The 16,766-nt window shown below is 43.7% G+C and overlaps 1 protein-coding gene and 1 long non-coding RNA gene across 5 annotated transcripts in view; one reads left to right on the forward strand and one right to left on the reverse strand.

Annotated features, from left to right (window-relative positions):
- LOC147027575 (cadherin-13-like) overlaps positions 1 to 16,766 on the forward strand; it is a 164,863-nt gene that overhangs the window by 75,188 nt on the left and 72,909 nt on the right. The window contains exon 1 of one of the 2 annotated variants that reach the window (XM_085877080.1): positions 12,616 to 13,075. The exons of the other annotated variant lie outside the window; for it this stretch is intronic. Coding sequence (XP_085733206.1) covers positions 13,028 to 13,075 — 48 coding nt within the window. The 5' untranslated portion in view covers positions 12,616 to 13,027. Of the gene's footprint in view, positions 1 to 12,615; positions 13,076 to 16,766 lie in introns of those variants that run through there. 2 annotated transcript variants of the gene reach the window in all.
- The window catches only part of LOC147027577 (uncharacterized), a 45,318-nt gene continuing 41,966 nt past the window's right edge, over positions 13,415 to 16,766 (reverse strand). For 2 of the 3 annotated variants that reach the window (XR_015057116.1, XR_015057117.1), the window contains one exon: positions 13,415 to 13,542. This is a non-coding gene — a long non-coding RNA (uncharacterized LOC147027577). Of the gene's footprint in view, positions 13,543 to 14,287; positions 14,323 to 16,766 lie in introns of all 3 variants that reach the window. The other variant, XR_015057118.1, reaches the window with a different exon arrangement.

The following is a 16,766-nucleotide window of genomic DNA, read 5'->3' on the forward strand; positions in this document are numbered from 1 at the left end:
TATTCCTCCGATTCGAAAATTCCCACCATTCAAGCAGGGCTTTTTCCACTTCCTCGTCTTTCCCCACCCGCTTCCGCTTCACACCGCCTAGCTCTTGAACCTCTGCTCTGATGGTGCCTTCATTCTTGACAAGATTCTGGAGCTGGCCACGAGAATTTTCCAACGCGATTGCAGCCTCTCGTTGACTTGTCTTCGCCATTGCATTGAAACGGTCTAATAAGGCCACCTTCTCCTCCATGGATAGATCCTTCCTCTTTTTGCTCGTGGTCGCCATCTTGACTCTAAATCACAACCCAAATCGTGACTCTTAAAGTACAAAAATGCTGAGAGATAGAATTCAACCAACCGGCGCAAGCTATAAACGCATATACGCTTCACCCGCTGTGACGACCAAAAAGTGAAAGGGTAGAGTGAGCTGGAAATCATTGCAAAAGGCTGTAGTCAATGGGATTTCCACTGTGACACTGCGCATTAGGATTTTCCAGTTCTCCTACAGTTAAACACACACCCCCACAGCAGCGCATATACTACATCAAGCTTAGGTTGAGACCGCGCACGTGCCAAGCAGATAGATTTATTATCTGGCAGATTTTTCTATGTAAAATTCCGTTCCAACTCATTTTGGTCACAATAAGCGGCTGGATTTTATAACCGTGGATTTATAAAGCGGCGTCTACTGTATTTGCTTTCTTCTCACAAACTACACACACTATTTTGATGAAACTTGACCAAAGCTTTCATCACCCGTGATGTACCAAAGTCTGTTCATGTCATTAAAAATAAAAATCCAAAGTTATTTACTTTCTTCTCCATTAAATATTTTGTTGGTCATCCATACCTACCAATGGTTTCCTGCTTCTTTCTTTAATACAGCCACCACCAGGTGAGTGCCCAGGGGTGTTACCCCATAACTTTTTTTAACTGCGACATGTGACTGGTGTGCAAGAGCTCCTCGTTGCTGCTGCTGTTGTTGGTGGTGGTGTTCTTGGTGTTCGGTTTTTGAAATGTGCACCCATTGGTGGGACAGCTGCGAGACCCCACCCACATTTGGCGCTTGAATCAACCCACCATGGCACGCAGACAAAATAATATGGCCGCCATGTTGTTTTTTCTATACGCAGACAAAATAATATGGCCGCCATGTTCAACTAGAGCCTGGTGTTGGCGCAGTGGTTAGGGCAGCGGCTTGGGATCCAAGAGGTCCTGAGTTCAAGCCCCGTTGAGCCACTGAATTAATACACCAGGGGGTTGACTCAGCCTGTCATCCTTCCGAGGTCGGCGAAATGAGTACCAGTATACTGGGCCGGTGTATACCCCGGTTAAAATAGGTGTACCAGATCCCTGTGTCGTTGGAGGCGACCAGGGTTGCGTCAGGAAGGGCATCCGGCGTAAAACATGTGCCAAATCACTATGCGGATCATAATGGATGATCCGCTGTGGCGACCCCTAGCGGGAGCAGCCGAAAGAGGAAGAAGAAGTTGTTTTTTCTGGTGGACCGAAGACATTAGGCCTGTAGGCCTCTGTTGATAATGCACTGCCTGGGTTTGTTTATTTTTGAGTCGCAGTTTGTGACAACAGTGTCATCAGGTCTCACTTCCTCTTCTCCCTTCACTGCCAATTTCCGAGCTGCATCTCGGAGCCGACTGGGACTTTCAGAATTAAATTTTGCGTCAATAATGGGAATATAAAGTCTGCAGGATTGACTTGTGTTTTTACCTTGACCTAATTTTTAGGTCACGATTTTTTAATATACAATGTCAAGGCTCGTACGAGAGCGAACACAGAACGTATAACAAGAGAGCAGGAGACAAGAGGGACGGGAAAGGGAAGCACAAAACAGTAGGGAACAGAGACATTAGGAGATCTGTGGAAGGGAGAGGGATGGGGCAAAGAACACGGGGAATACAAGATGGACACTACAGGGACTTTCAGGAAGGAAAGTAGGGAATTTGAAGGAGGTGGGTTTGGGGTGCATTTACGGGGATAGAAAAGATCGAGGATTTGGATGGGGGATGACAAGAGGTGGTGGTGAACAGCTGTTTTGAAGGCCTGAAGGGAAGAATGGGATTGAATAGAGTGAGGGAGTATATTCCAAAGGTGGGAGAAAAGAGGAATGAAAGAGTGAAGGTGAGCAGTGATTCGTGAGTTTGGTAGTTTTACCAGAAGGGTTTGTTGGCGGACCTTGAGTGCCCTGCGGAAATATGGTGGGGACAAATCGCAGACACAGCAGGGGGGGGGGGCGAGACCGGAGAGGAGACGGTTGAAGACAGAAAGACCACTGACCTGCCTGTGGTGAGAAAGTGAGAGACCCAACGACTCAGCCTCATCGTGGGAGATACCAATGATCTGAAATGCCTTGGTTTCCACAGCATGAAGCCGAGAAAGGTGGGAGGCAGGAGCACCAGCCCAGAGGGGACAACAGTACTCCATCAGGCTGTGGAGGAAAGCTTTGTATGTCATCAGGAACTCAGGTGGGCCAAGGAAGGACTTTACACGATGGAGGATTCCCAGTCGGCGCCGAGCTTTGGAGGCGAGGTTGGAAATGTGGCTTTCCCAGGAAAGATCATGGCAAACAGTGAGACCCAGAAGCTTCAATGAAAGGACTTCTTCCAGAGGATTGTTGAGAAAGTGGATGGGGGGGTTTTCCAAATGGTCCTTTCGAAGAGACATCGTGAGAGTGTGAGATTTGTCTGGATTGAAAGACATGTTCCACATGTTGGACCAGTTTGTGATTTTACCGAGATCTGCAGAGAGCAAAGAAGCTGATGCTTGCCAGTCTGAGGGATGACAGATGATTCAGCAGAGGGTGGAGTCATCAGCAAAGAGATAAAGAGGATTTTCCAGAGAGTCTGAGAGATCGAGGAAAACCAGAAAAAGAACAGGGCCCAGAACGCTTCCTTGAGGAACTCCAGCCTGGACAGGAAGGGGGGATGAAAGAACTCCATTTAGGGCCACACGTTGACTTCGACAGGAGAGGAAGTCAGCGAGCCACGAATGGAGATGGCCTTGGATACCATAGGAAGAGAGTTTGGTTTGCAGTGCAGGATGCCAGACTGTGTCAAAAGCACGTGATATGTCTCGAAATGTGGCTCTGATTTCATGTCCGGTATTGAGGACCTCCATCCATTGTTGGGAGAGCAGAAGCAGCATATCCAGGGTAGAGTGACCTGGTCTGAAACCAAATTGATGATCGGAAATCAGGCCATTGGAGAAGCAGAAGGATTTAATGGCTGAAGCGATGATGGATTCCATAACCTTGCTGATGATTGGAAGAAGGCTGATTGGTCTGTTGTTGCAGGGATCTGTTTTTGCACATATTTTATGTTGGGCAGTGATGTTTGCTGATTTCCAAGCAGATGGCAGATGACCTTGAGCAAATGAGAGGGTGAATAGAACAGAGAGAGGGTGAGCAAGACCAGTAGAGCAGGTTTTTAGGACACGTGGGCTGATGCCGTCTGGACCGGTTGCAAAATCTGAGTTGAGGTTTGACAACAAGATCTCCACCTTGTTAGGAGAAAAGGACGGAGTCCAGGAACAGCTGGGTGTGACTGGGTAAGGTGGGTACAGAAAGTGATGGGTTTGGGACACAAGATTTAGAAGGAAACACGGAGTTTAGACGTTCAGCCTTTTCACGTGCCATGTCAGCTGTGTGGCCATTTGAGATATGGGAGGGGATGGAGGGGGAACATACACCAGAAGCAGACTGAACTGGATGCCACCAGGATTTGAAGGAGGGAGACAGGTTTGAGAGTTCAGACTTGAGATTCGAAAGATGTTGTTTCCTGACTCTGCTCATGGTAGACAAACACTTGTTTCGAGCTGTGTGGAAGGAACTGAGATTGCCTTCAGTTGGACTGGCCTTCCATGAGGTGAAGGCAAGTTGTTTCAGGCCAACTGCCTCACCACGAGCGTCAGTGTACCAAGGGCGGGTGGAAGGGTAGGACAACTGAAGTCAAGAGAGGATAAATCTGTGCATGAGAGAGAGAGCAAGGTTCTTTGATAGAATTCCCAGGATGAGTTGATGTCAGAGAAAGTGGAAATGTGAAACCTGGAACGCAGTTCCGGGGAGCTTATGGGATGGCATGTCATCCATCCGTCAATCCATCTGTCCATAAACACTTGCAACTTCTCAGAAACTACACATACGATTTTAATGAAACTTGACCACAACCTCAATCACCCAGTGTATCCCAAAGTTTGTTCACAGCATTAAAAAAAATCTGGTCCTGAGGGGATTTACGGGGGGGTTTACCCCCTAAAATAGGTATGTGCTCTCTTCTCCAAAACTACACACATAATTTCGTTGAAATTTTTCCACAATTTTCATCACCAGAGATGTACCAAAGTTTGTTCATGCTATTGAAAAAAAATGGGGATCTAAAGTGGCTTCCAGGGGGGTTGCCCCCCCCCCCCAAAATAGCTATTTGCTATAACATTGGTTAATTGGTACATTTGGCTGATTCTGTCCCACATTGACATTCTCCTCTATATCATTATTCTTCCAAGTGAGCACCCAGGGGTATTGTCTCTATTTTAAAGGTCATGACCTAATTATGGACAACATTTTTCACCAAAACTCGACTAAGATTTGTCCAATCAGTATGATATTGCCCCCACTCTCTAGCTTCGAGCAAGCCACATTTACACTTTATTAAAGGTCAAGGTTTTACAACCATAGGTGTACTAAACCACCATTTAGGTTTTTCTCCGTTTTTATCTGCCATGTGAGCTGCATTTCGGAGCTGGCTGGGATTTTCGGAATCAATTTTTTCATCAATAATGGGAGTAAATACTATGCTGGGATGATTTAATTTTTGACCTTGACCTGTTTGTCATGACCCAATTATAGTCATTTTAACATTTTAAACCACAACTTGACGAACATTTATCCAATCCGAATGAAATTACCCTCTTGATATCCGAGAGCAAGTCACATTCGCCATTAATCTACATCATAACCTTCTGAGTTAGAGGTCAAGGTCAAATGGCAGTCTGAAAAAAAAATAAAAATAAACCAATGTCACCCGCAGGGTGACCCGTATCTTGCCAAAAGGTGACCACGTGTGACTTCTTTAAGGTCACACTGAGGTGAACAGAGCTGCTATCCACCAGGAGCGACTCCTTGAGGAATATCTGCCTACGAGAGATTCCGATGAGAATCGTTCTACAGAGTAACCATGAAAAATATGTGTTTGCCTCATAACGTCACCAAATGACGTCATAATGTCTCAAGCTTGACATATCTAGAAAGCACTCATCGAGGTGTTCAATTTGAGGTACTACACGATATGGTTCCTAAAACTTGAAAATTTGACCTTGGGGTCAAATATGTTTGACCTCAGGTGCTAACCATGAAGGTCAAGGCCAATCGCCACCAAAAACTAATCAGCTGAGCGCCAGACCATGAACCATATTCCCATGAAGTTTGGAGACGATTAGATTAAAATTACTCAAAAAATAAGGGTTTCATCGACTCCCCTGATTTGCGACAAAGTGACCTTGACCTTTGACCTTCAAAATTTTGTGCGCTGAAAGGGACCTCTATAGGCCTCTGATATGCGAAGTTACAAAAATTTCCAATGATAACTGTGCTCTGCAGAATTTTTTATACGTGATTACAGACGAACAAAAAAAATAAAATAAAATAAAATAAAAAAAATAACCATGCAAGCTGACGAATAACACTTTTTTTTGTTTTCACTCAATGTTCGCAATTGCAGGATCTTAAAAACCGCTTCTCGCCTTCCAATATGTTCTTACATCAGAACAGTACCTGCAATGAAGTTGTGTACCTGATATTTGATTTGTGTCCTTCACTTTCCTATTTTGGATTGTGATATTAACAAAAAACACCTTTTTGATCATAACTTGAAAAAAAATTCTTCCCATTTTCATGACGTTGAATTTTGTGGATAGTTTGTCGATGGGGACACATTTTCGTAATTTACACTGTGTCCCTAAATGTTCAAGGTCAAGGTCATATGGTGATCTAAAAAGAATATGGCCATTATTTGATTCTGGAAAGGCTTACCCTTGGCGATCGCAGACATCGAGTTTCCCTTTCTTCCTTTCTTTTCCTCTTCCAAGTAATCTATCTTGCCACTGCGAACAATCAATTTTTTTTGAGGAAGTTGTGATCACAAGAGGATCGAGGAAACTGAAAACAATGGCACAGATCTGTGCCTTGCATTCCACCAAACCTCAGAGCAGAGGGTGGTGAGCTCTTGACAGAGGAACCTGAAGTGAAGGCCTGCTGGGCTGGCTACTTTGTCTGGTTGTACCAGGCTGACCCACCAGCTGTTGAGTTGGATGTCAGGGATGTCACTTTTCCCATTGCTGACCATCCATGACTCCCCAATAAAGCTCCTGGGATCTGTAGCATCCTTGGTAAACTTCTCAATGCTGGTGTGGAAATGCTGCACTCATGTCATTGCACGCAGTTCTGTAGTATTTGGAACATACACATCAAACCCAACTGACTGGAAGAGTGGCCATGTTGTCCCTCTCTGGAAAGGGAAGGGGGCATCCATGGTGAACTGCAACAACTACCGAGGGGTGATGCTGCTCTCAGTGCTGGGCAAGGTCTTTTCTCAGATAATGAATTCTTGACAGGGTTCACCACCGTATGCTGGAGCTCCAGTGCCCAGAGCAGTTGGGCTTTACACCAAAGAGGTCAACGATTGACCGTATCCTTGCTCTTCGAGTCCTCATCAAACACAGCCTCTGTTAATCTCCGCAAAGCGTTCGATTCAGTGAATCAGGATGCCCTCTGAAGGATTCTCGGTCTTTGTAGGGTGCCAGCAAAACTGATCGATCTGATTTCTAAACGATACTCTGGTCCTGAGAGTGTTGTGAGATGTGGTGGTTCCATCTCCGACTTACTTCCAGTTGTTACTGGAGTTCGTCAAAAGTGTATACTGGCCTCCACACTTTTCAGCACTTGTATGGACTGGATTCTGAGGAGGATGTCGAAGGGTTCAACTCACGGTGCAGAGTTTGGGAATGTCAAGATCTCTGACCTTGATTTCGTAGATAATGCAGTCATCTTTGCCGAGACTGAATATCCTGATGGGGGTCCGCCAGGTGTTGAATAAGGAGTCAGAGCTGCTGGCATTCTGGTCTTCCTGGGTCAAAACTAACATCTCGGCTTTCAATGATGTTGGGGTATACACCTTTGGGTTTCCTTCCCTTTCGTGTACACGTGTTGTTTGTATTGCCAAACCCAGCTCGTTCTCCAACAACTGCAATCCAAGGTTTGCACTTCACGAGTATGAACGATTATACAACTCGTCTCCCAATCAAATGGATCTTTGTCAATTGGGGTCTGTGACTTCAGAGTGACGTTACAATTACCACATCAACAGCGGAACGTTTTTGAAACTTCCATTTCAAATAAGCAGATACAAAATCAAATGAGGAAGTTCACGATTGCATGCATTGTGCAACTCCGATTCCTACGTTAAGTGATTTCCGCCCAGTATCCCTGTCCTGCCGGCTCAACTCATGCATGTTCACCTCGTCCTCCGGGGCTGTCGAAGCATCGAGTCCCGTGCCGTCGTTCTCTCTCAGATGCTGGCCCATTCAGGATGATTGAAGAGCTCAAAGGAATTCTTTCCCAAAATACAATCTAAATTTGTTTTAATCAACCTGATTATAATTGGCTCCATGGGCGTAGTGGCGTGCGCCTGTAAATCTGGCTACTCGGAGGCTTGGGTTGGAGGATCGCTTGATGACGGGTGCTCTGCGCTGGGCTGCGCTATGAGAGGGTGTAGGGCAGCCCAGAATCGTAGCGAAACTCAATCCTTATCCTTGTGTCGTAAGGGGCGACCAAGGTTGCGTCAGGAAGGGCATCCGGCGTAAACCTATGCCAAATCAGGATGCGGATCAAAACGGATGATCCGCTGTGGCGACCCCCATCGGGAGCAGCCGAAAGACGAACAACAACATTATAATTGGCTCCATGCGTTAACAACCACTCTGGACATTAACACCTCGTTGACTCATCAGAGTTAAATCGAGCACGGGGACAAATGAAACACACGGCTCGTCAAATGTCACTAGTTTCACCACACTTCCCTCTCACGGGTTTATATCGAAGCACAGAATAATCCCGTGTGTTGCAGCAAATGCGATTCTCGTCCAAATTGCAAGTTTAGTCTGAGAACGTTCCAGCATCTTCACAAATCTCACCAAGTAGTTGACAGCACAAGACTGCCACAGATAGTCAAAATTAGTTCATTCCATCAAGCCGTTCATACGACAATTTACCAATCCGTGCAAAACGAAACTTACAACATGTAACCGTCAATTATAATCGTTCATTTACAGGCATTTACTAATGCTTATCCACAAATACTACAACAGCTAGCTTTCAGCTGACAAATTACATATTGGATGCTGCTATCTTGTCTGTACCCATTTGTGGCGAGGATGTTGAGGTGACAGAGAGATTCACTTGCCTTGGCAGTGATATTCATGGCTCTGCATGTTGTGTGCCAGAGGTTGATAGACGTCTGGATCGGAACTGAGGAGTCATGGATTCACTGGATCATGGAGTGTGGCACTATTGGTACCTACGCAGGAGGACAAAAGTCTCAGTCTTTAAGTCCTTGGTGTTTCCAGTCTTGCTCTACGGATGTGAGCCTTGGACTCTGGCCAAAGATCTGAGACAAAGACTTAACTCCTTCGGTGCCAGGTCTCTTCGGAGAATTTTTGATCAAAAACTGCCGGACGGATTTTTCAACTCAGTTTGATTTTCCCCGATCAGAAAAGATTTTCTTCCAAACAGGATGATGGAGATGATGTTACAACAGGTGTTTTCCAAACAAAGCCTACTTCCACAGAGAGTTTCTCGAGAACAGAATAAGCGAGAGTGTTTTATTTATGGGGAGAAGAGGATCACAGATTCAAAATCATACGATCAGGTTAGTCTCAGGAGATGTGGGCATCATAATTTGAAGTCAAGACTTCTCAAAAGGCAGAAGATATTAATTTCCAATCTGAATAACAGATTCAATGAAGCAGCCCAAAGACTCGAACTGTCCCAAGGTGGGCAGTCATTCGAAATATTTGCAACAGACGTTTATTATCACAAATCCTGCTGCGTAGAATTCGCAATTAATCCATCAAAAATCATTGAAGAGCAACAAAATGACAAAAAGAAACAAAGAGAAGACGATGTTATGTCAGACCTTTTTCAAGCAGTACGGATAAGGATTATTAGAAAGAAAGAAGCTTTCTTACTCCATCACTGACTTGGTGATGTGGACATGTATGGTGAGGAAAATGATATCGATCCTGTTGTGATCTATGAAAAGAAAGTATCGACTGTGCCTTTGAAAAGAAAGCTTGTGGAAGAATTCGAAGATGAAATTGATATTTTTCCTGCCGGCAAATGTGTCGTTGTTCACTCTTCTTCAATGAATCCATTTGACGACAGCATTGCTACATTGAAAGGTCATTGTCCAAGCGATGAAGATTTTGTTCGGTCATTTGTAAACTTTATCAAAACAAAGGTAAAGCAGCGTACCTGTAAACCTCCTCCACTATCTGCTGATTGTGCAATGGAAGGCTTTGGGAACAGTCCACTACCCGAGCTACACAACGTTATCCGTGCTACAAGGCGTGCGAACTTCAGTCTTAATGAACATAGTTGTGTGAAGACAGAGTCGAGCAACATAGCCACCAAGATATGGTCAATTGCCATCGACTCGGAGTCTCTTTTCTCACACCAGAATACGCAAAACAAGCCGTGCGGGGTCTCACTATGGAAAAAAACTGGGAGGAACGAGGCAGCCCAAAATCTCTAAATCATCTCGGACACGCCATGTCATGCAATGATGTTCTGAAACACAATGATTGTTGGTCGCAGAACTCGCCTCCAAGTCACAAGAGATTTACAAATGTAACTTCACTTCATTCATCAAATGACAAAAACGATGGTCGTCAAGGGACAGTGACAGGCGGTCCGACAACGCACGATACGAATTGAACCGTTTCAACCACTTCTTCCAGGTATGGTGGCATAGTTTAGTTATTTCGTATTTTACAACATTCATTATAAAGTATAAACAGACATGATTTAGAAAATACTCTCCTGTTTGCACAAGTTAACAATAAACTATTGGATCACCGTATAACATAATCATTTCATTCACTGTTAGATATAGGGTCTCAGGCCAAGGGGGGAGGGGGAGGCAAGAAAAAACACAAAAAGGGTTCCTGTGAATTACAATAAGAACTCCATTTTTAACCATTATGTTTTAGCTCGCCTGTTCGAAGAACAGAGAGCTATAGCGATACCCTGGCGTGAGCGAAAAATGTTAAAGTTTTTGGTGCAAGTTATTTTTTCCTTTCTAATGTTTTTATCTACCACACTATTTTTTATACACCCGATATACATATATATATATATATATATATATATATATATATATATATATATATATATATATATATATATATATATATATATATATATATATATATATATATATATATCGGGGCGTATTATGTGATACCGGTCGTCCGTCCGTCCGTCCGTCTGTTCCTGTCCGCACTCTAACTCCCAAAGTTTTCAACTTTCACGTTTCATATTTGGTACATATGTACAGACTGTGGAGACGGTGTGTTGTGACATACGTTCGTTATCTAAAGTGGTGGCCATGGCAACCAGGATGCTGTTTTCCATGCAGTCGCACAATTCTGTATATACCTTCTTTTTCGGGCGTATATTGTGCTCACTTGCGCTCTTGTTACTGATAAAATAAACTGATAAACGGGATAAAATAAATACTGATAAACGGGACAAATAACAACCGGAAACTTAGCTTTGAGAACGTCAGCAGGGAGCCCCGGAGGAGACCTCTCGCTGCTCCAAAACCGGAACCGGAAGTCCAATTACAATATACAAATACATATATTGCTGTAAAATTATTTGGATGAGACTTCACTGCAATGCTTTATAAAAATATTAATTATTAGACTCGTCTTTTAAAAACGATAAATGTATAAAGAGGCGAGCATTGGGTGGCTTTGACACCAACTCTCTGGAAGTAATAGTGAGACAGCTGTCATCTTGAAATTTTGCAAACATTTTCAATATAAGGTAATTAGAAATCCCAAATTACGACCTGTTAAAACTTGTTTTTAGTCGTCGTTTTGTATGAAAATGGTTGTCACATTTTTTGGTTTTTTATTTTTTATTTTTTAGCAAAAAACCAATGTTTCAGTTTCAAAAAACCCTTTTACTGAAATCCACAATTGCGATGACGTCATCACACAAAAATTCTGATGTCAGCAAATCGACTAAAACTGGATATCCAATGAAAGCTTGTTGCAGAGAGTAAATCTGTCATTCTCACTTCAGAATAGCTTACCGAAGCAAAGTTTTACATGATTTTGTTCTGATTTTTAACATTTGATGAAGTCATTGATCACGTGATACCTGAGCATTTCCAAAAAAACCACAGCTGTTGTATTTTGTAAATTTGAACCCTCCCCTTCCAAAATCCATTGAGAAACCAAATGTTCGGCCACATGTCAAATTGTCAGGCTATATGCCCTGCCCAATGCAAGTCACGTCATTGGCTGAGGGCATGACTGTGTCACAATGCCCTCTGTCGGTCAGAGCAGGCATTTCTAATTTGTCCAAGGTGCTGGCGATAGCTTGCCTACTCTTCTGAAAGGACACCATAGAATCTTTAATGACCACCAACTAATGCTGGCAGATGGGACGCCCAGTATTACATCCATCCGAGAGACGGCACACACACACACGGATGAATCGCCCTGCGGTCTGCCTGCGAGACACCAAGATGGCAGTTTATAGTTTTGGCCGAGATTTGAACCCAAGCGAGATGGCTCGGAGACGAGTGTGCATCATTCATCCGACACGATTCTTAACTTTTGGCCAATGTGGGTTCGATTCCCAATCCGACAATATAAACTGTCAGGTAGCATCAGAAAGTGCGCAGTCATCAGAAAGTTCAGGCTGTTTTAGTGCAGTAGTTGTATACAAGTGGGAGAACTACAAAGTGTTTAATCGTGATCTTGCCAAAGTATTTTATTTAAATATCAACAGAAACAAAAGAACTGTGTGTACCGAGAATATCTTTGAAAATAAAATGATTAATTAATTAATAAATAAGAGGGTGCAACTCGTCAAAGTTAAATGTTTGATTCCCCAAAACTTCCCAATCCTCTGTTGTCCAGTTTTCCAAATAGATTCTTCGTTTCGCTCCACACTGTTATCGGTTTCCAACAAAGTTCGACATTACCAACTCGACATATCAAAATAAGGTCAGAGTTAATACAAAATCGGAACGACACTCGGATCGACACAGAGCCACGATCCCAGGGTCTAGGGGCCAGGGGTGGAAAGCTTACAAGCGAAAACTGAGCTCGGTGGAAGGTGCATCCGTAAAAATAGACAACAGTACGGCGACCAGATTAACTTGCTTATTGCACGACATTGAAATGAAAGGTCTTATTCATATCCACCCTTCACACAGATAGTTTCGACTTTTCAAGCACAAAGTTGATCGCGGCAACTTAACTTGGAGCACCCCTGAAAAAGTTTGTTCCCTTCAAATAAGTTGATGAAAGCAAAGGGAAAGTTTCGCCGATTCAACTTGAAAAGCCGTATTCCGGCGAGAGCACTTCGTGACTTCCAATCGAAGTTGGAAACATCATTTTCACCGAGTGCGGACGACGTGTGAGCTCTCTTTGGAGAATAAGGTAGTCAGATGACGGGATTGAAGCTCCTGGTTCGAGTTTGGTTGAAAGCGTCACAAAAGACGAGTATGCACCGTCTCGCTTGGAATTGTTTTCCCACAATTGTGCATTGTCCTCGATTTTGAGACCAAATGACGGTTAGAGTTTAATGTGCTCAGCAAGGCGAAGAGGGTATATTTAACTGGCTAAGTTGGGCAGGCGGGGTGAAGGGCAGTTGCTGCAGCGCTTCCGTCCCACCGAATGTCATCTCTTTCTTTCTGATCCCATTGCAATCAAAGAAGTAAAGGAAGACATGTTTCGTGGATTCATTAGGTTTTTGTTACTTGCGGCGTTTGTACAGGTAAGACTGAGGGGAGGGTTGTATCGGCGGGAAACTGATCAGTACATGGTGTGTGTGTGTGTGTGTGTGTGTGTGTGTGTGTGTGTGTGTGTGTGTGTGTGTGTGTGTGTGTGTGTGTGTGTGTGTGTGTGTGTGTGTGTGTGTGTGTGTGTGTGTGTGTGTGTGTGTGTGTGTGTGTGTGTGTGTGTGTGTGGCAAGGGGGTCGATCGCTATGGAAAAGTGTGGGGACAAGCAAGCGAGTTGCGAAAAGCCAATACGACGTGGGGTCCAAGGCCCTTTAGATGGGCCCAAGGAAATTTAGGATTCTGAGCACTTTATGGCTCCTTGTTACTACCTTTTGTCAGGCTGGTGTTGGCTTCAGATGTTACGGTCTTGAGTTTGAGCCCCTGTCGTACTGTTGAAGTAATTCCCGGTGGGTTGACTCAGCCCGTCATCATCCTGAGGTCGGAAAAATGAATTCCAGCTTCCTAGAAACAGGGCGGGGGGGGGGGGACTAGATCAGTGGCAAAATAACTACCTTTTCTGGGGATTTTTGAGAGGGCGTGGGAGGAGAGTGAACTTTACTTTGTGTGCAGTCTGAAAAATAAAAGGAATAGGAAGGGAAAAAATACAACAACATCGAAGTGAGCAAGAAAGGAATCCCACCATTGATGCGAAATTGGTGACTGGCTTTGCGATGACACCGATACAAACGTTTATTACAGACCCTAGGCGTCAATGACCTTCACATATCGAACAAACAGTTTCAAACGGAGCACCTCGTCGCCATTAGAGCATTCAAATTACATCAGACGCGGCAACCAACGAGAATTGTTTCCCCCAACTTGCCGGCTTGATGACAGAAGACGCCATTTGCATTTTTGCCTCCTTCATCCCCACCCCGTTTGGAATGCCGTGCAGGCACGGACGACTTGCTTATTGGAACAACAGTCAAATTTACCTTAAAACAGAATCCAATTCAGTGAGCAGGTCGTGAGAACAACGGCGACACGTCACAAATGTCACCACACTGTGAACGTTTTACCAAGAAGGACAAAAGCAAATAATACCTCAGAATTCCTGCGGATTTTTTGCGGTCGAGTCGAAAACAACATAATAAAACGGTGACAATGATTTATGTGTGAAAATGTACATTTTTATTTGACAACGATCCGAGAGGAGGCCTGTCAAAATAGGCTCTCCCACTTGGAGGCGGCAAGCGCCACACGGTACCTGGAGAACTTGTGTGGACTCCAACTTGGGAAATCCTTGGGGAGAGGGGCAAGAGGTGAAGCAATTGTAGTACAAGACAATAGTTACAATCTCTGTCTTGTGAATTATAACGGACCCTTATTTCCCCGGCAAGTTCGGTTGAGATTGGATAACTAACGAGCAAATGCATCGAGCAAAGACAGACACGAGATGACAAGATGATTGAGATGATGATGATGATGATGATGATGATGATGATGGAGATGATGATGAATAAGATGATTGAGATGATGATGAATAAGATGATTGAGATGATGCTGATGATGATTGAGATGATGCTGATGATGATTGAGATGATGCTGATGCTGATTGAGATGATGATGATGATGATGATGATGATTGAGATGATGCTGATTGAGATGATGATGATGATGATGATTAAGATGGTTGAGATGATGATGAATAAGATGATTGAGATGATGATGATGGTGATGATGAACATGATGATGATGATTGAGATGATGCTGATTGAGATGATGCTGATGATGATGATTGAGATGATGCTGATTCAGATGATGCTGATGATGATGATGATGATGATGATGGACAAAGACTCAAGTGTTCTCAACAAGCGCTCTCATGTGTGGGTCTGCACGTGCCAGGGAGCGGAACATCACACAGAGCAGTTGCAGCCAAATATCGGAATATAGTAAAATATGTTCAGGCCGAACGACATTAACGACATGTTAAGGCCCGGTCACACCTTGACGTTTTAGCCAGCGATGGCAACGTATTAAAATGTATGTAAAACGCTGGCTTACGTTGAACTTTTGATGTTTTTTTTAAGATTCGGACGTATTTATAACGAATAGGTCTTATGTATAATGCATTGGTAACGGACACAGAACGTTTCGTTGTGTTATAGATAACTTATACCAACGAATGCTGAACCTGTTGTCGGACTACACAACCGATGCCCAACGATAGTCTAACTCAGGCATAGCGAGTTGCACGCATCGCCGACGATGTCGTGACGTAGCCTATTAAAAGGCTGACGCACAACAATTCGAATCATAACTGCCGTAGAAATGGAAGTGTCAACATCGCGGTCACACCGTGGCGATCTTGCCAGCGTATGCCGACCTAAGAAAAATGTGTCTAAAACGTTGGGGCACGTCAAATACGGTATGAGTAAGTTTGGTATACGTGAGTAGAACGCTAAAGTACGCTATCATAAGTCGTAGTAAGTAGAGTACGTCAAGAAATTTTAAACATGTTCAAAATTTTACGACATACTCGGCGTATGACACACGTTCCGCATGCGATGGGGATAAGTTTTACACACGATATGTGGACGCTTACACACGTCCACAAATGCTACTTATAAGCTACTCATAAGTCGAAACACGTCGCGGTAATGTCTTTTTTACGTGAAACTTATTTCTAACTTATGTTTGACGTGCTTTGAACCAATTCTTTACGTCGTCCCAACACACATCGACGTATGTAGACGTATTCCAATGACGTCTTCCGGTCGACAAAAAAATAAATGAACGTGTTTCTAGGTTACAACTGCCATATAAAGACGTGTTCCCAGCGGTTTTGGGAATTGGTATATAAAAATGCTGCTCATAAAAGGGGAACCCAACAGTGTTTTCGAGTCCTTTTTGAGTCGATGTCCATGTCAGCAGTAACAGTATCAGTATCAGTATCAGTATCAGTATTAGTATTAGTATTAGTATTAGTATTAGTATTAGTCGTAGTTTGTTCATGTTGGCAGTAGTAGGTGAGTGTGAGGGGGAGGGTGTGGGTTATGATGGATCCTCCTTGCGTCCGCGTGTCCACGGGTAGGAGACATCTTTTCACCATTGTTCGAAGTTCTTCGCGGCTAATTTTTTATGGGGCTTTTTCAACAATGAGCTATGGCTTGTTTTTACGATTTGGGTGTATTCATAACGGGTTGGACAAATGCACAATGAACTGATAATGTGCATAGAGCGCTTTGATTACTTATAGATACGATATACCAACGAATAATTATCGTGTAGCCGGCGTTCACAAACTATGCCCAACGATAGCCTAACTTATCCATGTCGTGCGGCAGTTTATCTTTGCCGGTGACGTGGGGTTTGCTATTCATAGGCTGCCACTCAACGATTTAAATGGCTGCATCTCCACTATTGAAAGTAGACGCTTGCGCTCAACAATTGGATTTTTTTTACACTCAACGACTTTTAAACGGTACCACTCAGCTATTTTCATTGTTTACAATGAACGATTTAAATTGCTGTCACTCGCCTTTGTTTTTTGACGCTGGGGTTTGGAAATTTGAAGCGTTTCTTCTGAACGTGTTAAAACGCTCAAACTCGACTATTTCAAATAGACGCTGCCGATGGACAATTGGAATGATAGCCAAGCTAGACATCGAAGTGTGAACATCCTCGTCATGCCGAAGAAAAGTTTGAAGAATGCTGCAAATAAGTGTCCTGGCCGTGGCCGT

Source organism: Eptatretus burgeri, chromosome 4 (assembly GCF_056783735.1).
Source record: "Eptatretus burgeri isolate ZD-2024b chromosome 4, Ebu_testis_v1, whole genome shotgun sequence".
Classification (NCBI taxonomy): domain Eukaryota; kingdom Metazoa; phylum Chordata; class Myxini; order Myxiniformes; family Myxinidae; genus Eptatretus; species Eptatretus burgeri.